This window comes from Bufo bufo, chromosome 9 (assembly GCF_905171765.1).
Source record: "Bufo bufo chromosome 9, aBufBuf1.1, whole genome shotgun sequence".
Taxonomy (NCBI): Eukaryota; Metazoa; Chordata; class Amphibia; order Anura; family Bufonidae; genus Bufo; species Bufo bufo.
Window position 1 is genome coordinate 218,803,783 of NC_053397.1, and position 27,505 is coordinate 218,831,287.

General features: G+C 46.5%; 1 protein-coding gene across 4 annotated transcripts in view; it reads left to right on the forward strand.

The window, feature by feature from the left end:
• DOCK7 (dedicator of cytokinesis 7) overlaps window positions 1–27,505 on the forward strand; it is a 127,946-nt gene that overhangs the window by 9,837 nt on the left and 90,604 nt on the right. For all 4 annotated transcript variants that reach the window (XM_040408313.1, XM_040408308.1, XM_040408309.1 and 1 more), the window contains exons 3-14: window positions 126–301; window positions 520–588; window positions 977–1,106; window positions 4,725–4,937; window positions 5,214–5,299; window positions 14,224–14,290; window positions 14,650–14,799; window positions 15,241–15,321; window positions 16,260–16,425; window positions 18,710–18,852; window positions 19,777–19,870; window positions 20,597–20,759. In XM_040408313.1, the coding sequence (XP_040264247.1) occupies window positions 126–301; window positions 520–588; window positions 977–1,106; window positions 4,725–4,937; window positions 5,214–5,299; window positions 14,224–14,290; window positions 14,650–14,799; window positions 15,241–15,321; window positions 16,260–16,425; window positions 18,710–18,852; window positions 19,777–19,870; window positions 20,597–20,759 (1,538 nt within the window). The remainder of the gene's footprint in view (window positions 1–125; window positions 302–519; window positions 589–976; window positions 1,107–4,724; window positions 4,938–5,213; window positions 5,300–14,223; window positions 14,291–14,649; window positions 14,800–15,240; window positions 15,322–16,259; window positions 16,426–18,709; window positions 18,853–19,776; window positions 19,871–20,596; window positions 20,760–27,505) is intronic.

Here is a 27,505-nt window from a genome sequence, read left to right on the forward strand (position 1 = left end):
GCTTGCTCTCTTGTCATGGGTGGAGCCGCGCATCGATATTACGGCACTTGCCATACCTGCGGTAATTATAAGTTATAATTCCTCTGTAATTTTTGTGTGTTTTTATTTTTTTTATTTTTTTAAAGGTCCCTCTTACTGAAGTGGTCGACCCTGTGGATTTTGAAGAGTATCTTACCAGTCATCCTATAATCGCTGACTCCGGCCCTTTAAGAGATCTGTATGAATTTCCTAATGACGATGTGGAAGTTGTCTACACGCCGAGAGAATGCCGGACGGTGGTGTCGTCCGTGCCGGAGGAGAGGTAATACTAAACAAGGGCGGGGCTATTGAAAACTGCTGCCATGTGATTCTGAGAGTATGCAAACGGTTTGAGAGGTGAATGATCGTACTAACGATCATTCATTCCCCATAAGTTTGCTTTGGCCTGTGTTAATGGGCCTTTCAAACGAGTGCTGATCCGACACATTGTATATGTAGAGCCTGCGTGGTTTTATTCGTTTTTTTTGTTGCTTCTCTTAGTGAAATGGAGCCGCATGTCAAGGACTGTGTGCGAAGCTACACCGAGGACTGGGCCATCGTCAACAGGAAGTAAGTGACGTACGGACTGAGCCTGTGTATAGCGTCATTCAACCATATGGAACGAGTACGGGACCCCAAATCAATTCCATACGACATCATAATGGAAAACCCTCTCTGTAGACAAAAATCCCCCCGCCCCCCAGTTAATATAGATTTTCAACTTGACACAATGTATCATAATTTTGGTAGAAGGAGATAAGCGGCATATATAATCTCTGGCGCCCCTTATCTGATTGGCAAATTGTCAGAGCCCCCTATACTGAGGCACAGTAGTTGCTCGAACAACGGCACATCCTGCTGAGCTTTAGCAACCAGTCTGCTCTGAACATGCAGAGCTGCAGTGTAAAGCATGGGGGAAAGAGACAGCAGGAAATTGAACCATTTTTCTATGTGACAGATACCACAAGCTGGGCACAGGCTTCAACCCCAACACCTTGGACAAGCAGAAGGAGCGTCAGAAGGGTCTTCCTAAGCAGGTCTTTGAGTCAGACGAAGGGCCAGAGAGCAGCAGTTATCAGGATGAACAGGTGAGCCGTCGCGATCTTCTCTTTTGTGCCAGCTAGCTGTTGCTCCATCCTCGTCATGGTGGTCAAATGCGGTTCAGCTATGTGGTGCACAGTGGGGTCGGGGGTTATCAGTTGTGTTGAAAAGCGCAAATTAAAGATTTTCTAAAATTGTGTCCAATGTATCAAGGGGGGGGGGGCAGATGGAACGATAAACCTAAAATACTCAGTATGTATGTTTGAAGGGATCGATGGAAAAAACAATGGGGAATTAAAGTGTATTAAAAATAAAAATAAAAAAAATATATATATCATTTATTTATTTATTTTCCTTAAAAAATTTTTTGGAGATGCTGCGACAAATTATTTTTAAAAACCTCCTAAAAACCTCTATGCATATTTGAAAGCAAAAAAATAGAAGCTTTCGTAAATCGGTGGTCCAGCATTAGAAAAATATTTAGTTTTAAGAAATCAAGTTATAGAAAATTCGGCCTGCATTCGTCATGCTGCAGATTTCTTTAATTACTTTTAATTAAAGACCCTGTAGGACCAAGGTTTCAAGAACATGGCTGCATTTTTCCAGCAGCAGCACCACTCCTGTCCACAGGTTGGGTCTGGTATTACAGCTCAGCTCTATTAATAATATCTAGTAAAGTAATGCATCTGACTTGCAATACCACACACAACCTGTGCACAAATGTGGCGCTGTTTTCGGAACAATGTAGCCTTTACATAAAAAAAAAAAAGATAGATAAATAAATGTGCAGCAAGTTGCTGAATTTTCTGTAACTTGATTTCTTAAAAAGAAATAAAAAAAATTCCATTTCTCAAGGTCTCTTTTTTTTTTTTAACCCCTTAGTAACCAGCCTGTTTTGGGCCTTACTGACCAAGCATTTTTCTTCCTTTTTTCATCGTCGTGTTCCACGAGCTATAACTTTTTTTATTTTTTTCTGTGTAGATAGCTTTATATGAGGGCTTGTTTTTTGCGGGACAAGTTGTAGTTTTTAATGACGCCATTTTGGGGTACACATAAATTTCTGATTAACTTTTATTACCGTAACTTGTTTCTGGGAGGGAGATGGGGAAAAACAGCAATGCTACCACCGCGTTTTTACGTTATGAATTTTATGGCGTTCATTTTTCGGTATAAATAACATAATATCTTCTCTAGGCCACTGCGATTTACAGTGATACCAAATATATATATTTTTTTCCGTTTTAATACCTTTTTGCAATAAAACATTTTTTTTTTTTAAAGAAAAAAATGTTTTTGCATTGCCGCTTCCCAAGACCCATAACTTTTTTTTATATTTCTTTCTATGGAGTTGTGTGAGGGCTTCATTTTTGCGAGACGACTTGTATTTTTCATTGGTATCATTTTTGATCGCTTGTTATTACATTTTTTCGGTGCTAACTAAGAATAAATTAGCAACTCTGTCTTTTTTATTTATTTTGATTTTTTACCCCGTTCGCCGTAGGGGATAATTTACGTGATATTTATGTAGTCCGGACACGGCAACACCAAACATATGGGGGACATTTTATTTTTTTTTTGCAATTTTTTTTCATTGAAAAGCGTATTTTCAATGGAAAAAAGCGTCATTTTTTTATTGAATAAATGTATTTTAATTTTTTATTTTTTTATATCACTTAATAGTCCCACCAGGGGACTATATCAGATAACATCCTGAATGATTTTAAAATGCAATGCATTATCCCTATAGTGCAGGGATTGCCAACCTGCGACACTCAAGCTGTTGTAAAACTACAATTCCCACCATGTCCTGCTGTAGGCTGTCTGGGCATGCTGGGAGTTGTAGTTTTACAGCAGCTGGAGAGCCGCAGGTTGGCCATCCCTGCTATAGTGCATTGCTAATGTCAGAATAGCACTGATATTCCAATCACTGAGCAAAAACAATTGGTGTATTCAATACTGTATCCAAAAAGTGTATTCAAAAATTCACTGCCTGTGTGGATACGAAAATCAAAATAATAAATCTTTATTAGTGAACGTTAAAACCTTCAAACGGGCAGAACGCCCTGTATATCCCAGGCACTGGCCTCCAGAATATTAAGTCCCCTAGTATGTATGAAGGGAACTTAGATCAGGATGTAGTCATCCAGTCAGGATACTATAGATATCTAGAGGTCGATAATTCTGTATCTGGGCTGACCCTTTTGTGGGGACCGTATACCATTGCTGACACGTGTGAACACTGTCCTAGGGTGTATGGTCTGTAACCCATGGAGATATATTCAGGCCCTATATTAGATCTGTGATACTGAGCAGAAGGTAACTGAATCCACTGCTGATAACGAGGGGCTGCGCGTCCGACTCCTCGTCATCAGCGGGGGCCACGTTTGCTCCACACGTGCCTGCACAATACTCGCTGTATACGCGATCCCTCTGCGCAGGAGGTATTCGCGCTCTTCCTCCACGTGCTAACTTTTGCTTGCACAGGGCCTCGCACTATCTAAGGGGGCCACGACCGGCATATTTCATGCGCATCAATGATGGTCACATCTGAACACATTGTGTGTTGAGAATAATCGCACTGTGTCAGATGGTATTTCAACATTCCACAATGATTGTCTCTATGTATCGCTGATTGCATCTGGGGCTCCTGATGATCCAGCGCTGACTGGAGAAACGCGTTGAGCGAAACGGATATAATCAATCAAGCGACAATAAGAGCGCACGAAGATACAATTGATTGAGCGACAGAAAGACATATATTTCATTCAGAGATGCACCTCTAGGATTCCGTTACCTTCTGCTCAGTATCACAGATCTAATATAGGGCCTGAATAGATTTCCATGGGCTACAGACCATACACCCTAGGACAGTGTTCACACGTGTCAGCAATGGTATACGGTCCTCACATATCCCCAAAAAAGGGTCAGCCCAGATACAGAATTATCGACCTCTAGATATCTATAGTATCCTGACTGGATGACTACATCCTGATCTAAGTTCCCTTCATACATACTAGGGGACTTAATATTCTGGAGGCCAGTGCCTGGGATATACAGGGCGTTCTGCCTGTTTGAAGGTTTTAACGTTCACTCATAAAGATTTATTATTTTGATTTTGGTATCCACACAGGCAGTGAATGTTCTATTCTGACATTGACCAGCAGGCTGCGCCAGAGAGGCGCAGCCTGCTGGTAATTACTCAAGGCTGGTCTGGGGCCTACACGAGACCCCAGCCAGCCTTCACACACATCGGCACCCCGCAATCGCATTTGCGGGGTGCCGATGGGAGACAAAGGGAGTCCGCTCCCTCTGTCAGCACTTTACATGCGGCAGGCGCCATAGTAAAGTGTTAAACAGCCCGGATCGGCACTTCTGCCGGTCTGGGCTGTTAGAGCGGGCTCTCATGCTCCCGGCTCCCCGTAAAAAGTGGCGGCCCAGCCTAAGGCCCCTTAATGACCGCCGTAAAAAGGCGTGTGGGTAGTCACTAAGGGGTTAATGTTTTAGTCTGGGGGAAAAAAACTCTTTTTCTGTACAGAATTATTTTCCAGTTGCTCCTGGTAGACTGGTGTTCTCGAGAGAGGTAATTAGCGCAGAGTCTTTGATAATTAATACACAGTGTGTCAGTGTGGATGGATCTGATGAAGATCTTTACTTCCCCTCCACAGGATGATCTGAAGAGAAGATCCATGTCTATAGATGACACGCCGCGGGGTAGTTGGGCGTGCAGCATTTTCGACCTCAAGAACTCCCTTCCTGACGCTTTGCTTTCAAGCCTCTTGGACCGAACCCCAAACGAGGAGATCGATCACCAAAATGAACACCAAAGGAAGTCCAGCCGACATAAAGAACTCTTTGCACTTCACCCAGCTCAGGACGAGGTAGCGGACCTGTAGATAATGCAGAGCCACTGCTGCTGTTCTTGTTAGTGTCTGTGAAACCTAATGTGAAGGGACGACCCGCACCGCTAAAAATCTGCAGCAAATTTAATTTACAAAGGGTAAAATCTGTGCTGAAAAATTTGCACGGCTCAGTTTTTCACTCAGATTCCGTGCAAATCTTTTCTGTAGTGCACTTTCCAACTGCTGTAATGTGCTGCGCGTTGTATCTGCTGGTAACCACCCCATGTAAACATCAGCCTAAATTTTTGTCCATAGGATGAACCCATTGAGCGTCTCAGTGTGCCAGAGGTACCCAAAGAACATTTTGGGCAACGGCTGCTAGTGAAATGCTTGTCTCTCAAGTAAGTGGACGGAGAAGGATTCCGCTTCTTGTCTTACTGCACCCCTTTGTTTTTGACTGGAGAACATGTTCTATTGTAACTGAGATTTGTCGCATCATGTGCGTTTTATTATTGTGTTATATTTTGGTGTCATGTTTATTAGTAAGTGTTAAATGGCATCTGTCAGCAGTTTTGTACCTATGACACCGGCTGACCTGTTCCATGTGCGCTTAGCAGCTGAAGGCGTCTGTATTGGTCCCATGTTCATATGTTCCCGCATTGCTGAGAAAAATGATGCTTTAATATATGCAAATGAGCCTCTTGGAGCAATGGGGGCGTTGCCATTACACCTAAAGGCTCAGCTCTCTCTGCAACTGCCGCGTGCACATGTAACAGATCAGCCGGTGTCATAGGGACAAATGACAGATGGCCTTTAACCTCTTCAGGACACATGACGTACCGGTACGTCATGTGTATTTCCGATCACTGCCGCCCGGCGGGCGGTGATCGGAACAAGATGCGGTGATCGGAACAAGGTGCCTGCTCAAATCATTGAGCAGGCACCTTGGCTAAATGCGCGGGGGGGGTCCCGTGACAGAAGTATTGGAATGCATTGTAAAGGATTTGACCCCCAAAAGTTCAAGTCCCAAAGTGGGACAAAAAAAAAGTGAAAAAAAAAGTGAAAAAAAAAAGTTGAAAATAAACAAAAACGTCATTTTCCCCAAACAAAGTAAAAAAAAATTGGTAAAAAAAAAAAAAAAGTATACATATTAGGTATCGCCGCGTCCGTATCGACCGACTCTATAAACATATCACATGACTTAACCCCTCAGATGAACACCGTAAAAAATAAAAACTGTGCTAAATAAACCATTTTTTTGTCACCTTACACCACAAAAAGTAGAAAAGCAAGCGATCAAAAAGGCGTTTGCCCACCAAAATAGTACCAATCTAACCGTCACCTCATCCCGCAAAAAATGAGCCCCTACCTGAGACAATCGCCAAAAAATAAAAAAAACTATGGCTCAGAATATGGAGACACTAAAACATCATTTTTTCTGTTTCAAAAATGATATTATTGTGTAAAACTTACATAAATTAAAAAAATGTATACATATTAGGTATCGCCGCGTCCGTATCGACCGGCTCTATAAAAATATCACATGACCTAACCCCTCAGATGAACACCGTAAAAAATTTTAAATAAAAACTGTGCTAAATAAACCATTTTTGGTCACCTTACATCACAAAAAGTGTAATGGCAAGCGATCAAAAAGTCACACCCATCCCAAAATAGTGCCCATAAAACCGTCATCTCATCCTGCAAAAATCATACCCTACCCAAGGTAATCGCCCAAAAACTGAAAAAATTATGGCTCTCAGACTATGGAAACATTAAAACATGATTTTTTTTTTGCTTCAAAAATGAAATCATTGTGTAAAACTTACATAAATTAAAAAAAAAGTATACATATTAGGTATCGCCGCATCCGTGACAACCTGGTCTATAAAAATATCACATGATCTAATCTGTAAGATGAATGTTGTAAATAACAAAAAATAAAAATGGTGCCAAAACAGCTATTTCTTGTTACCTTGCCTCACAAATAGTGTAATATAGAACAACCAAAAATCATATGTACCCTAAACTAGTACCAACAATACTGCCACCCTATCCCGTAGTTTCTAAAATGGGGTCTCTTTTTTGGAGTTTCTACTCTAGGGGTGCATCGGGGGGGCTTCAAATGGGACATGGTGTAAAAAAAACCAGTCCAGCAAAACCTGCCTTCCAAAAACCGTATGGCATTCCTTTCCTTCTGCGCCCTGCCGTGTGCCCGTACAGCAGTTTATGACCACATATGGGGTGTTTCTGTAAACTACAGAATCAGGGCCATAAATATTGAGTTTGGTTTGGCTGTTAACCCTTGCTTTGTAACTGGAAAAAAATTATTAAAATGGAAAATCTGCCAAAAAAGTGAAATTTTGAAATTGTATCTCTATTTTCCATTAATTCTTGTGGAACACCTAAAGGGTTAACGACGTTTGTAAAATCAGTTTTAAATACCTTGAGGGGTATAGTTTCTAGAATGGGGTCATTTTTGGGTGGTTTCTATTATGTAAGCCTCGTAATGTGACTTCAGACCTGAACTGGTCCCTAAAAATTTGTTTTTTTATTAATTTCTTCTAAACTTCTAAGCCTTGTAACATCCCCAAAAAATAAAATATCATTCCCAAAATGATCCAAACATGAAGTAGACATATGGGGAATGTAAAGTAATAACTATTTTTGGAGGTATTACTATGTATTATAGAAGTAGAGAAATTGAAACTTGGAAATTTGCTATTTTTTTTATTTATTTTTTAGTAAATTTGGTATTTTTTTATAAAAAAATTTTGGACTTAATTTTACCAGTGTCATGAAGTACAATATGTGACGAAAAAACTGTCTCAGAATGGCTTGGATAAGTCAAAGCGTTTTAAAGTTATCAGCACTTAAAGTGACACTGGTCAGATTTGCAAAAAATGGCCTGGTCCTAAGGTGAAATAAGGCTGTGTCCTAAAGGGGTTAAAGGGTATGAGCACTTTTTCTTTTATTGTGTCACTGCGCCTTAAAGGGGTTGCTGGCCTAATGAAAAAAAACAAATGGCTGGCGGGACTGTGATCAAAAATAAAGAAAAAAAAAATCACTCTCCTTTCAAAATTGTCCTCTGTTCCATTGAGGAAGCCCCCGGCACTTCCCACTGGACTGAAAGTGACAGAGACCTGTTCTTGGTCACGGGACTGCTGCATCCAGTCAGTGGCCTCAGCGGTCACATGTGCAAAAACTCACACACTTGATTGCTGAAGCAAGTGAGTGGCAATGGGGGACTTGTGTGACCAAGAATGGGTCTTCTTCTCTTCCAGTATGGCCGTGGCGCTGAAAAGGAGAGTGTGTTGAAAAGCGAGTGAGTGCTTTTTAAATTTATAAACACATTCCTGCCGGGCACTAGTTTTTTAATTACGCTGGACAACCCCTTTAAAGAACCATTCCAGAAATGTATTTGGCTATTTAGTGCAGTAGACTGCCCTCTTACTTTCTTCTTCCCCCTCTGATAGGATTCCACTAATGCAGCCTACATTTCCCATGATGCCTCCAGCTGTATCATCACATTGCTCTGAGTTCTATCTTAGGGCAGCCAGTGATGGATCAATAACGTAGAACTGCTGCCCCTGAGTCCTAGGGTTGGACGATATCAAAAATATTCAGACGATAACGATATTAAAAAATGTATCGCGATAACGATTTATATCGCGATAAATACCTGTTTAAAAGAAAAAAACACAAGGAGACATTATGCTGTATGGGGGCAGCCACAAGGAGACGTTATACTGTATGGGGGCAGCCACAAGGAGACGTTATACTGTATGGGGGCAGCCACAAGGAGACGTTATACTGTATGGGGGCAGCCACAAGGAGACGTTATACTGTATGGGGGCAGCCACAAGGAGACTTTATACTGTATGGGGGCAGCCACAAGGAGACGTTATACTGTATGGGGGCAGCCACAAGGAGACGTTATACTGTATGGGGGCAGCCACAAGGAGACGTTATACTGTATGGGGGCAGCCACAAGGAGACGTTATACTGTATGGGGGCAGCCACAAGGAGACGTTATACTGTATGGGGGCCACAAGGAGAGGTTATATTGTATGGGGGGCCACAAGGAGACGTTATATTTTATGGGGGGGCCACAAGGAGACGTTATACTGTATGGGGGCAGCCACAAGGAGACGTTATACTGTATGGGGGCAGCCACAAGGAGACGTTATACTGTATGGGGGCAGCCACAAGGAGACGTTATACTGTATGGGGGCAGCCACAAGGAGACGTTATACTGTATGGGGGCAGCCACAAGGAGACGTTATACTGTATGGGGGCAGCCACAAGGAGACGTTATACTGTATGGGGGCAGCCACAAGGAGACGTTATACTGTATGGGGGCAGCCACAAGGAGACGTTATACTGTATGGGGGCAGCCACAAGGAGACGTTATACTGTATGGGGGCAGCCACAAGGAGACGTTATACTGTATGGGGGCAGCCACAAGGAGACGTTATACTGTATGGGGGCCACAAGGAGATGTTATATGGGGGGCCACAAGGAGACGTTATATTAAAGTCTTGTGGCCACAGGCCACCATACATACAATAATACTTTTCGATATACTTTTCCCGCGGCTGCCTTGCTTGTGTGCTCCGATTCTGACATCAGATGTCGGTGGGCGGAGATTTGAATATGGGAGCAAGGAGGAGGGAGAGCCGGAGGCGGCCCGCTGCGGGAAGTAATATTTTGTCATCAGAGCACACACGAGCGAGGCAGCCGCAGGAAAAGTCTCTCCAGAGACACCCAGTACTCACACAGAGTTCGCCACATATACAATAGAACCGGCACAGAGGGGTGACGGAAGGTGATGATGTCAGATGGTGGGTGGAGTCTGGAGACTTGACTAAGGGAGGCGGAGCAAGAAGGAGCCAGGAGCCAGAGGAAGTAATGTTTGTACTCAGCGCTATGCAAGGTGCAGCGGTGGACGCACGTTTAGAAGCGGTCAGCGCACATGACCGCTTTGATGACGTCACAAAATACAGCGGTAATTAGGAAACAGCGATATCGCAGTTTTTTTTATACCGCGGTATATCGTGATACCAGTATATATCGCCCAACCCTACCCCTGACTCACACTGCAGGGTCTCGGTGTATCCTAAGTGATGTAGCTTCAGCCCGTCTCCCCTGCCACCTGCTTGTGATATGTTTCTTCCTGTCCACTATTACAATCAGGAGGCAAGGGAGAGCAGTGTGAAGCTGCACCTCACGGGACACACTGGAGAGTCAACACACACAAGGAAGCGGTGTAGAGCAGTATGAAGTTGCAGCTCATAGGTTACACTGGAGAGTCTGCACACAAGGAGGCAGTGTTGAGCTTGAGCTCATAGTACAAGCTATAGAGTTTACACACAAGGAAGCAGTGTAGAGCAGTGTGAAGCTGCAGCTCACGGGACACACTGGAGAGTCAACAGATAAGGAAGCGGTGTAGAGCAGTATGAAGTTGCAGCTCATAGGTTACACTGGAGAGTCTGCACACAAGGAGGCAGTGGAGAGCAGTGTGCAGCTCATAGGATACACTGGAGAGTCTGCACAGAAGGAGGCAGTGTTGAGCTGGAGCTCATAGGACAAGCTAGAGAGTTTACACACAAGGAAGCAGTGTAGAGCAGTGTGAAGCTGCAGCTCACGGGACACACTGGAGAGTCAACAGACAAGGAAGCGGTGTAGAGCAGTGTGAAGTTGCAGCTCATAGGATACACTGTAGAGTCTGCACACCGCACTCACAGACATTATAGACAGGCTGTGTCAGGGAATAATTACAGCTAATCATGGTATGAACTGCTTTCGAAATTAAATCTTTACAGCACTTTATACACAGACATACAGAGAAACATGAAAGGTGGAGCTGAGTAAGGAAGGGAGATGCCTGAGAAGCTTCCCGGAGGAATTTTATAGGTGCTGATGAAATCCTGTAGTTCACAGGAAGTCAGCCACTCAGGAAAGACTGACATCCTGTCTACACGGGAGAGCAGCTCTAGATTGGTGGCCAGACTGGGGGTCACATGACCAGCTTCAAAATGTATGGATGTGACTGCTGGAATAAGGCTGGTGCGGTAGCAATGAATGTGCCATAAATTCTTGGGGTGCCGCTTTGCAGATAGTTTTGATTAAAACTCGCCCATTTTTGAGTGTGTAATCTATAGCCAGACCTATGTGTCTCCATGGTAACAGACTACAAACAAACCCTGTGTAGTCTGTACAGCCATTGTCCCATCTCTCCCCTTGAGAAACAGCTAGAATGGAATATGACTGTAGGATCAGACTACGTACAGGGTTTCTTTGTAGTCTGTTACCACGGATGACACATAGGAGCTGTGTACACAAAACGGCGGGCGGGATATTTAATCACGACGATTCACAAAGCTGCTTCATTTTTCAGCTTGATTTAGATGAATTGGAGGAAAAGTATTTAATGGTCCTTATAAGAAACAGGATATGATGTGATGGAACGGACACTGGCGATTTCCTGGATTTAATGAAAATATTCTGGTATTAGTAGCAAATAATTGCGATTTTTGTTATTTTCCCATCTTTCTGTCCCCCCCCCCCCCCTTCCCCGACATTACATCTGCCCCGTGTCTCACTTTGCACAATACGAGGCACCAGGGACGTCACATGTCACCTCGGTCTCTGCGGCGTTCTTGCCCGAGGAGATGATTTCCTGGTAGAAATCTCCTTCCTCATTAATAATAATGTCTTCCCTTTTTATTAGTCATGATCTGCATCAGATACCCCGCAGGCAGTTCCTCCAATGGTCTGCTTTATGCGAGCAGGCCTCATTACATATACAGGAGGCGATGCGCAGCTGCGCTGGATGGTTTATTGCTCCTGCGCATATATTTTGTGCTTTGTATGCTATTAGTTTTATGTCATTTACCAACCACATTTAGACAGAATGACTTTCCCTTTTTATGAGCAGGCCTGTCGGCGGAGTCGATGTTTCATAAAGCAGAATATGCAGATGTTATAGGAGAATTTTATGTGTTGATGTAATTTATAATCTGGAGGGGGTGAGGGTCCCAGGACAGCACAGTTGCTTCAGGAAATGCGATATTTCATTTTTTTTCCTTTAAGCAGAGTTTCCCAATAAAAAGCTGATATGCTGATAAAATATATTAGGCAACCGCCTTACAGAATCAGTCCTGTACATCTAATGTACATCTTACCAGTGCAATATTCTGTGTGGCCACTAGAGGGAGCCGGAATCTTGTGTTTAATTGACTATTTCAGGGAGAGGACGTTTTCTAAGGCTGGGTTCACATCACGTTTTTCCCATCCGTTTAATGTATACAAAAAACATATACGTTAAACTGATGCCATACATCTGTTCACCATAGAGTTCCATTGTAAAAAACAAAATATATATATATATATTTATTTATTATTATTTTTTGACTGAACTCTGCAGTATACAAGAACATGGTGTTCTGCATTTTTGTATCTTTTTTTTTTTTCTAATGTATATGTCAAACGGAGTCATAAAATGTGAACCTGACGACTTTAAGGTGATGTACACATGGGACATATTCTCTGTGGATTTGTGTGTGGCATTTTTTATTATCTGCAGGGAATCCACACCCTGCAAAAAAATAAATAAAAATGCTGCATAAATTGCCTTTCAGTGCGTAGGTTTCCACCACGGATTTCACCCTTTCCAATCCACAGGGTGAAAACCACTGCAGTGTAATTTCCGTCCTGTGTGTCCATACCATTAGTCATACTTGCCTGCTTCTTAAAGGGGTTGTCTCACTTCAGTAAGTGGTATTTACCATGTAGATAAAAGGTAATACAAGCCACTTACTAATGTCTTGTGATTCTCCATATTGCTTCCTTTGCTGGCTGGATTCATTTTTCCATCACATTATACACTGCTCGTTTCCATGGTTACAGACCACCCTGCAATCCATCAGTGGTGGTCGTGCTTGCACACTATAGGAAAAAACGTCAGCCTCTCTGGTGGCCGGGACCTTGGGAGCGCACATAGGCTAGTGCATTTTCCTAAATTGTGCAAACACGACCACCGCTGATGGATTGCAGGGTGGTCTGTAACCATGGAAGTGAGCAGTGTATAATGTGATGGAAAAATGAATCCAGCCAGCAAAGGAAGCAATATGGATAATCACAATACATTAGTAAGTGCCTGGTATTAAAGGGAACCTGTCATCAGCTTTATGCTGAACTCACTGAGGGCCGTATAAAGTAGTGACAGAAATGCTGATCTCAGCGCTGTGTCACTCATCAGCTAAAGGTAAGTGGTCGCTGAGAACCAGCTTCATAATCATTGCAGACTGGGCCTGGAAAAGAGTCAGATCTACCTGAGAAGAGTCCTGGTTATTATAATCTCCTGATCTCTCCCGCCATCTGCTGATGATTGGCCGTTCTCTCCTAGAGAGAGAGGGAGAAAACTCTGTATTAGACGGTCAGTCATCAGCAGGAGGGCAGGAATTCATGAATAACCAGGACTCTTCTCAGGAGGCCGTGACTCTTCTCCAGGCCCAGTCTGCAATGATTGTGATGCTGGTTCTCGGCAACCACTCACTTTTAGCTGATGTGTGACACAGCGCTGAGATCAGCATTGCTGTCACTACTTTATACTGCCCTCAGTACGGTCAGCATAAAGTTGATGACAGGTTCCCTTTAACTTTCTCTACATGATAAATGCCACTTACCGAAGTGATACAACCCCTTTAAGAAAAGACTTTAAAGCAGGGCTCAGCAACCTCCAGATGTGGGGAAACTACGACTCCCAGCATACACAATTGCTTGGCTTTTCTTAGAAATCCCATATAGGTGAATGGAGCATGCTAGGATCTGTAGTTTCAAAGCGGTTGCAGTGCTGAAGGTTTCTGACCCCTGCTTTACAAAGCAGACATATGCCCCATCATACATAATCAACGGTGTCACATCTCCCTGGGGGCCGCGCGGGGCAGAGGGACGACCCTCCTAATTTTGTAGTCCCCTTATAACACCGATCCCTGTTGGTCGACCCTCGCTGGGGGCAGAGGGACGACCCTCGCTGGGGGGGCCGCGCGGGGCAGAGGGACGACCCTCGCTGGGGGGGCCGCGCGGGGCAGAGGGACGACCCTCGCTGGGGGGGCCGATCGGGACACTCTTTTTTGCCACGGAGTCTCCAGTAGTCTGAGCTGAAGTAGACGTTATATACGGCATGCCCTCATTCACACCAGTGTGCCGGAGTATAGGTTGCATGAGAGGACACATGGACATTGTTTTTCTTCTTCTCTCTTTTCATATAATGTGTATTATATGAAATAAAATGAATTTCTTTTTTTTTTTTACTTTTAAGATTTGAAATAGAAATAGAGCCGATCCTTGCAAGTCTGGCTTTGTATGATGCCAAGGAGAAGAAGAAGGTGAGTGACGGGGGGGCCACAACCCTGGGGCTGCTGATTATGTACTGTAGATATTGCATTGCGCTGGGCTCTTATTGCAGATATTAGTCAGTTGCTTAAATAGCAAATCTCTAATGTTATTGGCATTGTAGAAAGGATCCAGGAGGGGCTATAGACAAATATCTGCTGACGGTATTATCTCCATGGACAGTCCTCTGCCCTATATGATGGTATTGGATGTCAGACATGGATCGGTGACCCCCTCTTTTCTATTTATTCTTGCACCCACCATCATCAGGGGACCTAACAGCTTCTCCAAATCCGACAGCTCCTCCAAATGCTGGACTTTAATGTTAATTGACTTTTCATAATTTTTCCAGATTTCAGAAAACTTCTACTTTGATCTAAATTCAGAGCAAATAAAAGGAATGCTGCGTCCTTACGTCACCCAGGCAGCCATCAGTACGTTGGCTAGATCCGCCGTTTTTTCAATCACCTACCCTTCCCAAGACGTCTTCCTGGTTATAAAAGTGAGTCTCAATTCTATCATTTGGAGCAGTTTGGTTTGTTTCTGCACCATTTTAAGATCACTGCTTGCTGTCGGTAAGTGAGCTGCTGAAAACCCAGTTGCAAACCTAGTACTTTGCACAGATGAGGGTTTGTTGCTGCTGTTTCCAGTCTGTGAGCTAATCCGGGCTGATGCATTTTTCCTGTCACTGATACATTGTAACAAACAAGAGATTCGTACTGCTTATTCAAAGAGGATTCCCTAAACTTCCTACGATTATAACGAGCTGTTTACAGTCTCTTATCGCAATCAAAGGTCTTGAAAAGTGAGGAAGATAGAGAATATTAGGAACTGGAGTTCATCAGTACAGTCGGCCAAATCTGTGTCTGTGGACGTCCCTGTGGTTTATTGCCTTTGTAACTGGACAGTAATAATATTTCATGCAATTGTCTTCTGTTTTTAGCTGGAAAAGGTGCTACAGCAGGGCGACATAGGGGAGTGCGCCGAACCCTACATGATCTATAAGGAGGCGGATACGGCCAAGGTGAGAGGAGAAGCTGTATGATATAGGGGATAATGTAATGGAGTCACCACGGAAAGAACAAAGCCTCAGCTGAGCAGCAGGGGTCTGTTATTCATTATAGTAAATACTTCAGCTGCTGCAGGACCTCTTTTTAATGGAGAGCTGTAACTTCAGGTTAGTCACAGATTAAAGTGGTTTTCCGAGATATTTTTAACTGATGACCTATCCTCTAGATAGGTCATCAGTATCTGATTGGTGCAGGTCCGACACCCAGGACCCTGCCGATCAGCTGTTTGAGAAGGTACAGTGACCCTCTGAAATAGTCACTGCCACCCCAGCGTCCCTCTAAAACAGTGGCAGTCACTGCAATGCCCATTTTGAACAGTGGCAGCTGGCCCGTAGCCCCTATAAACTAATGGTCGCCGCTTTGATGTCCCTTTTAAACAATGCCAGCCTCTCTGGCACCCATGTAAAATAGCCCTGCCGCTGTGGTGCCCCTGTAAAAAAGTGTCTGCCATTGCACCAATTACAGCACGGGGAGAACATACAAACTCCATGCAGATGTTGTCCATGGTCGGATTCTAACCTAGGACGCCAACGCTGCAAGGCACCAGTGCTAACCACTGAGCCACCACTAACCACTGAGCCAGCGCTAACCACTGAGCCACCACTAACCACTGAGCCACCGCGCTGCCCATATCACAATGTCTGCTGCAGTGGTCACTCTACTGAAGAAACCACAATTTTCCCCCAAGTGGCATTCGCCGCACAATTCTAATTCACCATGGCTCTGTCCTCCTCTCGGAGCTGTAGGTTAGCAGAGGTAGGTAAAGGCGGAGGACCTCCATTGTGGATTGTATATATGAGAGATTTTTCAGTAATTGTCCTTGTGCTGTGCCCTGAGTGATCCTCTCTCCAGCCTGTCCTGTACTGATTCCACCTTGTGTATGACTTTACAGAATAAAGAGAAGCTGGAGAAGCTGCGGAGTCAGGGCGAGCTCTTCTGCCAGCGGCTGGGGAGGTATCGCATGCCCTTTGCATGGACAGCAATTCATCTAATGAACATAGTGAGCAGCGCCGGGAGCCTGGAGCGAGACTCCACAGAGCTAGAAATAGGACCTGGAGGTATTACACTGGCATTTTTATACTCGTCTATGGAAAGGTTGTCGGAGGTGGGAATTGTTTAAAGACCATCGATTACTAAGGACACCGGGAAGTTTTACTGAACTTTAAGTGCTTTACTGCGCACCGAGCCTTCTGCTTCTACGCACAGAATCATAACTGAACTTCAGTCTCCAAAAACATCTCAAGTTGGCCGTAATTAGTCTGCAATTAGCCTCCTGTCCATAGACCTGGACGGGAGGTGGATCATATGTGTTTATTTCCATTATGAAAGCAGCTCAACCAAAGGCATACATCAGAGGAATAGTGATCCCCCTACAAAAATCCAACAATCCAAATCCCTGTTTCTTTCAAAAATAGCAGTGAATAAAAACTTTCTAACATGCATACAGCTCCTACGCAGACCTATGCATGTCATTGATTGCAAACACACAGGGTACAGCAGGGAAAGTGGAGACAGAAAGCAGACTGACATGTAATACCCACTGAGTTCTGGACCTGCAACACAACATGCAGGGAGGTAAAGCCAACTGAGCTCTACACCTACAGTGGCACGTGTAGGGAGGTAATACCCACTGAGCTCTGAACCTGCAGCTTTATATGCAGTGAGTGAATACCCACTGAGCTCTACACCTACAGTGGCACGTGTAGGGAGGTAATACCCACTGAGCTCTGAACCTGCAGCTTTATATGCAGTGAGTGAATACCCACTGAGCTCTGCACCTTCAGCTTTATATGCAGTGAGTGAATACCCACTGAGCTCTGCACCTTCAGCTTTATATGCAGTGAGTGAATACCCACTGAGCTCTGCACCTGCAGCTTTATATGCAGTGAGTGAATACCCACTGAGCTCTGCACCTTCAGCTTTATATGCAGTGAGTGAATACCCACTGAGCTCTGCACCTTCAGCTTTATATGCAGTGAGTGAATACCCACTGAGCTCTGCACCTGCAGCTTTATATGCGGTGAGTGAATACCCACTGAGCTCTGCACCTTCAGCTTTATATGCAGTGAGTGAATACCCACTGAGCTCTACACCTACAGTGGCACGTGTAGGGAGGTAATACCCACTGAGCTCTGCACCTTCAGCTTTATATGCAGTGAGTGAATACCCACTGAGCTCTGCACCTTCAGCTTTATATGCAGTGAGTGAATACCCACTGAGCTCTGCACCTGCAGCTTTATATGCGGTGAGTGAATACCCACTGAGCTCTACACCTACAGTGGCACGTGTAGGGAGGTAATACCCACTGAGCTCTGCACCTTCAGCTTTATATGCAGTGAGTGAATACCCACTGAGCTCTGCACCTTCAGCTTTATATGCAGTGAGTGAATACCCACTGAGCTCTGCACCTTCAGCTTTATATGCAGTGAGTGAATACCCACTGAGCTCTGCACCTGCAGCTTTATATGCAGTGAGTGAATACCCACTGAGCTCTGCACCTGCAGCTTTATATGCAGTGAGTGAATACCCACTGAGCTCTGCACCTTCAGCTTTATATGCAGTGAGTGAATACCCACTGAGCTCTGCACCTTCAGCTGCACATGTAGGGAGGTAATATCCATTGAGCTCTGAACATGCAGCCTTATATGTATTGAGGTAAAGCTCACTGAGCTCCGGACCTGCAGCTCTTCATGCAGGGAGTTAATACCCACTGATCTGATGACCGGCAGCTTTACATGTAGGGAGGTAATGACCACTAAGCTGTGGACCTGCAGTTCTACATACAAGAAGGTACTACCCACTGAGCCCTCACCTGCAAGCTCTACATGCAGAGAGGTAATGCTGACTGAGCTCTGCGCCTGCAGCTTTACATGCAGGGAGGTGATACCCACTGAGCTGTGGATCTGCAGCTCTACATGCTCTGATGCAATACCTACTGAGCTCTGCAGATCTGTGTGCTGGGAGGTAATACCCACTAAGCTGTGGACCTGCAGCTTTACATGCAGGAAGGTAATGCCTGCTGAGGTCTGACCATGCAGCTCTACATGCAGGAAGGTAATGCCTGCTGAGGTCTGACCATGCAGCTCTACATGCTCGGATGCAATACCTACTGAGCTCTGCATATCTGTGTGCTGGGAGGTAATACCCACTAAGCTGTGGACCTGCAGCTTTACATGCAATGTGGTAACACCTACTGAGTTCTTCTGATCTTGTAGTTTTTAGGGCAGGAACATAATACAGAATTGAGCCATTTCTCTCATGTTCCCAAATGCAAAGACTTCACTCGGTCTCCATGAAGCATTATCAGATACTCTAAGTCTCCCCTATTTCTCCTCTCTTCAGAACGCAAAGGCTCATGGTCAGAACGTCGCAATTCCAGCATTGTCGGCAGGAGGTCCTTGGAGCGTACCACCAGTGGAGACGAGTCATGCAACCTCACCAGCTTCCGGCCGGCAACACTCACCGTCACCAACTTCTTTAAACAGGTGGGTAGGCTGACCATAGACACACAGCTGTCCAGTGTCCCCCACTGACCGTCTTGTAGTGCCAGGGTTCTGTGCTGTTGACTCTCATAATATAACTATAGGGGTCAGGGCTCTGTTTTACTTATACAAGGATCCAAACCCCCCTGCCGACCTTCACATTGCCATTAAGTTAAAGGGGTCTGTTTCAGGAGCCCCTCTTTAAACAGAAGCCAGAGCTCTGATCAGGTGATCGCCTCGCTGTCAGGTTCACAGGAACTTCTTAAAGGGGTTTTCTTCTCTGACAACACTTATCCACAGGTTGGGGGATAAGTGTCTGTTCTCAGGAGGTCCAACCTCTGGGACCCCCAGTGATCCCCAGAACTGAGGTCCCATAGTCCTGTATGTGAATGGGAGTTTGTGATGTGCATGCGTGGCCACACGGGACCACTCCATCCACATAGGGGGCTCTGGGTCCTCCGCTGTCATGATTGCTGGGGGTCCCCCCGCTTCCAGACACTAATCCCCTATGGAAAATCCATCCCATGTGGCCATACCCTATGGGTACCTCCACATTAATTTTCCAGCCGAATGCAGTGGCCATAGGCTTCCTTACCAAATGGGACTGGGCTCCAGGGGTCCCTGTTTTGGAGATAGGTGCAGGTGCCAGACAATTATGGAATATCATGAGTATATTTGATAAATCTCAGATGGAATTGTCCAGGATTAGAAGAACATGGTTGAGCACCACAACTGTCCATGGGTTGTGTCTACTTGGTTCCACTGAAGTGAATGGGGTTGACCTGCAATTCCACACACATCCTGTGGTCAGGGGTGGCACTGTTTGTGGAAGAAAGCGGACATGTTTTTCTAATCCTGGACAACCCCTTTAAAGTATTGCCTAGATTCTGGTAAAATCTACCTTCTATATTGTGATTTTTCCTCCAGGAAGGCGATCGGTTAAGTGATGAAGATCTGTACAAGTTCCTGGCTGATATGAGGAGACCGTCTTCTGTTTTAAGGAGACTGCGCCCCATTACTGGTAAGGGTTCATTATGTACGCAGGAGACGGCCACGAGATGGCGACCTGCAGTCATCTGCCTGTTAGTCAGCAGTTTCCTGCATGATCGGTGGAGAACAAAGAGCTGAGCTCCTGCAGCCGTCCACGTAATTTCTGATTCATCACCCGAGTAGAACAAGTCGTGGGAGTCAGCGGTCTCCTGGTGTCATGCACCGCGCGTGCCCCACGCCCTCGGATAGTCTTCTGTGCTGTACGGGAGCTGCGTTATTTATCTCTGCTTCCTATCAATAAAGTGCTTTGATTGTGTAATAAAAAGGTTTTGCAACTTTGTAACAAACTGCAATCCAGTTCCTTATTTTCAAGATCTGTGCTTACTGTCACTGAATGGAAACACTGACCATTTACATCCAGCAGTTGAAAACTCATCTCTGTCATATCCAACTAGAATAGGGCAGATCTCTCAGGTCCTGTACACTGTGTGTATTTTGATGATTTCGTATCTCTGAAAGGAATAATGGTCGCGTCCAGTGCTTGCATTCAGTGTATGGTCGGCTGGTAAGACTCATTTGTAGTGTTTCAGCTTTAACACCAAAAAAATTGAAATTATATGCATGTAAACTCAATTATATACCGGAGATAAGCGGCAGCCACCCATGTGATGACGCTCATTCCAGAAGAAATAAATAGGGTCTTTGGTTCCTGTGTTTGTAGACCTGGAGATGACCAGAACTGCTTCTTATCTTATAGCTCAGCTGAAGATTGACATTTCACCGTGCCCGGAAAACCCCAATTATTGTCTGACACCTGAAATCTTACAAGTGAAACCTTATCCAGACAGCAGAGTGCGGCCGACCAGAGAAATCCTGGAATTCCCAGCAAGAGACGTCTATGTCCCAAACACAACCTACAGGTAAAGCACCAGACATTGTCATATCCTTAATGATTGCAGAAGGAAATCTGCAGAAACGGAACCCTGCACCATGTATGTGTTATACATAGGGTCCACCTATAGACCTGAAATGAGAGAAACTGCAAAGCCATAATAAGTCATCTGATACATAAGTGTGTATATCTATATCTGTGTGTGTATGTATGTATGTGTGTGTATATATATATATACTGCCCTGCCTTCTAGAGCTCAGCTAAACTGTACCCACTGTCATGGGTTACCTGACGACAAGCTTGTGTTAGTGAGTGCAGCTCTGGAGTATAATACAGGATGTAACTCAGGATCAGTACAGGATAAGTAATGTAATGTACACAGTGACTGCACCAGCAGAATAGTGAGTGCAGCTCTGGAGTATAATACAGGATGTAACTCAGGATCAGTACAGGATAAGTAATGTATGTACACAGTGAATCCACCAGCAGAATAGTGAGTGCAGCTCTGGAGTATAATACAGGATGCAACTCGGGATCAGTACAGGATAAGTAATGTATGGACACAGTGACAGCACTAATACACTTTTTATGTAGACTAATTCTAGATGTAAACTGTTGCTCAAACAGTTACGAACAGAGGACAAAAAAGTGAAATCATTGAAACCAGGGGATTAGTTTACCTTTTAGAAATGCACATAAGGACTAATTGTTTGGGTATAATTGTTCAGTTTTTACAGTTCTTGGTCCCAGTATGCAGTGAATGGCTCCACATGGTGCGCACTCTGATATCAGTCCATATGTAGCAATCAGCAGATTTTTATGATGCCACCATTGACAATGCCGCTCTCCTAACATCCGCTGCGCCTCCCTGGCTGTAGCAGAGTTAGCAGCTGTCAGATCTCCTCTGCACAACCTCTAATTTCCCGGGCCGCTGCAGACCCATGGAGTCGGCCCACGAGACGAGTTGACATTTTCTTTGAAGGTTAGAAGAAATAGGAGAGTGTAATCAATATGACAAGATAATTACTGTCGCCTCTAATGTAGTCGTCCCCGGGGGTCTCCAGCCCCGCTGATGATCGCTGCGAGACGTGAATTATGGGGGGGAACATATTTACTTGCGCCGTTATGTGCTCACAGCCCGCGATTCCTTCTGGAAACAAAGACTTTTAAAGGAGTTTCTTTTCATTATAAGTAACAAGCTTATTATCCTGAGCGAACGCTAAGTAAAGATCACCGCTTACTTTCAATAAAATTGTGAAAACAGTCGCTGGATATTATTAACTAAAGCAAATACTTCATAAATGAGGGAAGGAGGCAGAGGGACACCGCTGTATAGGTGCCCGCCGCCTGGGTTATGGCTGATGCAGGGCCTGGGGGGCGCGGAGCAGGACACCGATTCTTTTTAGTCATCTTTGTTTCCCTGGTGTACCCTGCCCCCTTAACCCATGCACTAAGCATATCAGTTTTGCCTCCTTTAAAAGAAGTTCCTCCATTTTTCTTTTCTCTCTTAAAAGGGCTTTCCACTTTTAAGCGCGTACTTGAAGGGGCTTTCCAAGAGATAAATATTTATGACTTAACCTCAGTATAGGTTGTCAGTATCAGATTGGTGGGGGTCCTACTTCTGGCAGCCCCGCTGATCAGCTGTTTTGAAGGCAAGCACAGGTCCGCACTTTGTATAGTGGCGGTACTTGGTATTGCAGCACAGTTCCATTCACTTGAGTGCTGTGGCCCCTTCCAGCAGCTGATCGTCAGGGAGCCAGGAGCCTGACCCGATCCATCAAATATTGATGAACGGTCCTGGGAATAGGGCATAAATATTTAACTTCTTAATAAAAACAGCCTTCAATTATTGTCATACTTAGCAACATTTGGATCACCAGTCGCTAGACATGTAAGCTCTGCCCCAATTGTACATGGGAACTCCCACTTCTATGCATGTCGTATTTCACTGGACAGTCCCTTAAAAACCGGGTAGGATACTTAGCAACATTGTATAATGAAAAGTTATGAACTTTCTTAAGGGCTCTTTCACACTTGCGTTGTTCTTTTCCGGCATAGAGTTCCGTCGTCGGGGCTCTATGCCGGAAGAATCCTGATCAGGATTATCCCAGTGCATTCTGAATGGAGAGAAATCCGTTCAGGATGCATCAGGATGTCTTCAGTTCCGGACCGGAACGTTTTTTGGCCGGAGAAAATACCGCAGCATGCTGCGCTTTTTGCTCCGGCCAAAAATCCTGAACACTTGCCGCAAGGTCGGATCCGGAATTAATGCCCATTGAAAGGCATTGATCCGGATCCGGCCTTAAGCTAAACGTCGTTTCGGCGCATTGCCGGATCCGACGTTTAGCTTTTTCTGAATGGTTACCATGGCTGCCAGGACGCTAAAGTCCTGGCAGCCATGGTAAAGTGTAGCCGGGAGCGGGGGAGCAGTATACTTACCGTCCGTGCGGCTCCCGGGGCGCTTCAGAGTGACGTCAGGGCGCCCCACGCGCATGGATCATGTGATCGCATGGACACGTCATCCATGCGCATGGGGCGCTCTGATGTCATTCTGGAGCGCCCCGGGAGCCGCACGGACTGTGAGTATACCGCTCCCCCGCTCCCCGCTACTACTACGGCAACCAGGACTTTAATAGCGTCCTGGCTGCCATAGTAACACTGAACGCATTTTGAAGACAGATCCGTCTTCAAATGCTTTCAGTTCACTTGCGTTGTTACGGATCCGGCGTGTAATTCCGGCAAATGGAGTAGACGCCGGATCCGGACAACGCAAGTGTGAAAGAGGCCTAAAATGCTTTAAATTTCAGTTCATCACCGGTTTCAAAATCTCTGCTTGCTTTCCTTGTCTTCACTGGTTCCATTTAGAGGCTGAACACCTTCTGCACACACAGCTGAGGGTTTGTTACAATTGTATGTAGTTTACACAATCTTCTGTGGGATCCAGCACAAGTTGTTACATTTTTCCTGTGCTGATACATTGTATCAGTCCGTGGTCTACAGCACCATTATTGGACGCTCGTTTCTCTGGAGGGTCTGGATTGCCCCAGCTTGGTTATTTTGGGCCTCATGCATATGGCCTCAAATTTGGGGTTAATGTTATTCAATGCAGTTTTCACACATTCTGTCATAACCCCCACGGAGGCAGAAAACATACATTTTGTTCTATTATTCCATACTGTAGTTAGTATATAAGTAAATACTGAGGATTTCAGGTCCCATTTGTTCGCTCTGCTCTAGTTTCTTAGGAATGTCGGAGACGTGTTGTTTTCACTTGAAGCATTCACCAGCGAACGCCTTGTGCCCTTTCACCTAGAAAATATCCCTTGATGTATTTAGCAGTGAGATTCGTTCTCACCTGCCCCTGATGGTCACCGTGTGCTGTGTCACAGCTGGGACAAGGCTGTTTGTTTTGGCGTAACACAAAGTCATTGTGAATGGAAATGGTGATGGAGTCCTACTCCTGCCCGTCATTTATCAAGGGGTTTATGCAGCTTATAAAGTTCACTGCAAAGGTGCATTCTATCTATCTATGCATTGTATATCTAGCTAGCAATTTATGAGAGGTAAGGGGGAGAGATGTTCTTAGAAGAGTAGAACTCGGTATTAGAGAGGCAAAACAATACATGTTAAAAAGAGATGTCAGAGATACTAGTCAGAGAATTATAGATATGAGATGTATGTGAAGGAAAGATGTAGCTCTGAGAGAGAATTAGAGTTATAATATGGAGAGAGGGGTGCATAGAGATTACAGAGAGTGAGATGGATTGGAAAGATATGGGAAGAAAGAGACGACAAGGTATTAGAAAGCAGAGATATTACAGAGAGAAGATGGGTAATATTAGAGAAGAGGTGGTGACATGTTAGAGGAGAGATATTGGAGAGCTTAAATGAAGAGATAGACAGATGATGGGGAGAAGAGGTGGAGAGATGACCGGGGAGAAGAGGTGTCCTGACTAAGTGGGGCGGTCCGCCTAGGGCTGCAGTAAACGATTATTTTAGTAATCGAGTATTCTATCGATTATTTTTTACGATTAATCGAGTAATCTAATAAGAAAAAATGAATTAATAGACAGTTTTCCTTTATAAAAACTCATAAGACCCCCTGCCATTAGTCCCCAACACCCTTCGTTCCCCACTGTGCGATCAGCCCAAGTGCATCAGTTCCCCCCAGTGCCATCAGCTCCACTATCCCCTAGTGCCATCAGCTTTCCCCCGTTCCATCAGCTCCACTCCCCCAGTGCCATCAGCTCTCCCCCACCCCAGTGCCATCAGCTCTCCCCCACCCCAGTGCCATCAGCTCTCTACCACCCCAGTGCCTTTAGCGCTCCCCCACCCCAGTGCCATCAGCTCTCCCCCACCCCAGTGCCATCAGCTCTCCCCCACCCCAGTGCCATCAGCTCTCCCCCACCCCAGTGCCATCAGCTCTCCCCCACCCCAGTGCCATCAGCTCTCCCCCACCCCAGTGCCATCAGCTCTCCCCCACCCCAGTGCCATCAGCTCTCCCCCACCCCAGTGCCATCAGCTCTCCCCCACCCCAGTGCCATCAGCTCTCCCCCACCCCAGTGCCATCAGCTCTCCCCCACCCCAGTGCCATCAGCTCTCCCCCACCCCAGTGCCATCAGCTCTCCCCCACCCCAGTGCCATCAGCTCTCCCCCACCCCAGTGCCATCAGCTCTCCCCCACCCCAGTGCCATCAGCTCTCCCCCACCCCAGTGCCATCAGCTCTCCCCCACCCCAGTGCCATCAGCTCTCCCCCACCCCAGTGCCATCAGCTCTCCCCCACCCCAGTGCCATCAGCTCTCCCCCACCCCAGTGCCATCAGCTCTCCCCCACCCCAGTGCCATCAGCTCTCCCCCACCCCAGTGCCATCAGCTCTCCCCCACCCCAGTGCCATCAGCTCTCCCCCACCCCAGTGCCATCAGCTCTCCCCCACCCCAGTGCCATCAGCTCTCCCCCACCCCAGTGCCATCAGCTCTCCCCCACCCCAGTGCCATCAGCTCTCCCCCACCCCAGTGCCATCAGCTCTCCCCCACCCCAGTGCCATCAGCTCTCCCCCACCCCAGTGCCATCAGCTCTCCCCCACCCCAGTGCCATCAGCTCTCCCCCACCCCAGTGCCATCAGCTCTCCCCCACCCCAGTGCCATCAGCTCTCCCCCCACCCCAGTGCCATCAGCCCTCCCCCCACCCCAGTGCCATCAGCTCTCCCCCCACCCCAGTGCCATCAGCCCCCCCCCCACCCCAGTGCCATCAGCTCCCCCCCACCCCAGTGCCATCAGCTCCCCCCCACCCCAGTGCCATCAGCTCTCCCCCCCATTGTGCCATCAGCTTTACTCCCCCAGTGCCATCAGCTCTCCCCCACCCCAGTGCCATAGTCTCTGCTGCCCTGCTCCTCCTGACACCCGGATTGCACAGCGTCATTGGTTGCTATAACGCTGTGCACTCCGGGCGCCCGGCCTTAGTCGCGCCTTCACCCCCTCGGTTTTCACCAACTTACCTTTCCAGCAGGGGCAACGCCGACACTCCATCATTCCGCGCTGCTCTGCGCCTGACATCACACAGAGCGTCAGGTCACGGCGTGCGTACGCCAGGAGGTCAGTGCAGCGCGGGACCATGGATGTGCTGTGAAGTGTCCGGAGTCCCCCTGCTGGAAAGGTGAGTATTTCAAGCACAGCGGGAGACCACGGAGCGGGAGTAATAGCAAGCGCTTCACTCTCGCTCCGTGGTCACATGACACAAACGAATCTTCGATGCAAAAAATTTGCAGCGAGGATTTTTTTGTGTCGAATTACTCGATTTAATCGAGTAATCGTTTCAGCCCTAGTTCCGCCCTTGAAATGCGTTGACCTGTAAAGATAAAGAAATATTGTTCACTTATACCAACCTAGTACCACGCTCCTGCCGACATAGAGGTTCTGATTTCTCTTCTATTTCTCTACGGATCTTCTGATCCCGACGACCGCTTCTGTGGCAAAGGCAAGAACCTGGGCAGCAGTGCAGGCATCCCGCATGCTGGACGGGCAAATACCAGCAAAGTGAAGCAAAGGGTTGTGACTTCTCACAACGGTAAAGGGTAAGCGCAACTGATTATATATTGCCTCCTGTTTTCTCTCTCCCTTGTGTGTGGGGAGTAGAGGTGGAGAGAGAACGCGGCGGGGAGTAGAGGTGGAGCGAGAACGCGGCGGGGAGTAGAGGTGGAGAGAGAACGCGGCGGGGAGTAGAGGTGGAGAGAGAACGCGGCGGGGAGTAGAGGTGGAGAGAGAACGCGGCGGGGAGTAGAGGTGGAGAGAGAACGCGGCGGGGAGTAGAGGTGGAGAGAGAACGCGGCGGGGAGTAGAGGTGGAGAGAGAACGCGGCGGGGAGTAGAGGTGGAGAGAGAACGCGGCGGGGAGTAGAGGTGGAGAGAGAACGCGGCGGGGAGTAGAGGTGGAGAGAGAACGCGGCGGGGAGTAGAGGCGGAGAGAGAACGCGGCGGGGAGTAGAGGCGGAGAGAGAACGCGGCGGGGAGTAGAGGCGGAGAGAGAACGCGGCTGGGAGTAGAGGCGGAGAGAGAACGCGGCGGGGAGTAGAGGCGGAGAGAGAACGCGGCGGGGAGTAGAGGCGGAGAGAGAACGCGGCGGGGAGTAGAGGCGGAGAGAGAACGCGGCGGGGAGTAGAGGCGGAGAGAGAACGCGGCGGGGAGTAGAGGCGGAGAGAGAACGCGGCGGGGAGTAGAGGCGGAGAGAGAACGCGGCGGGGAGTAGAGGCGGAGAGAGAACGCGGCGGGGAGTAGAGGCG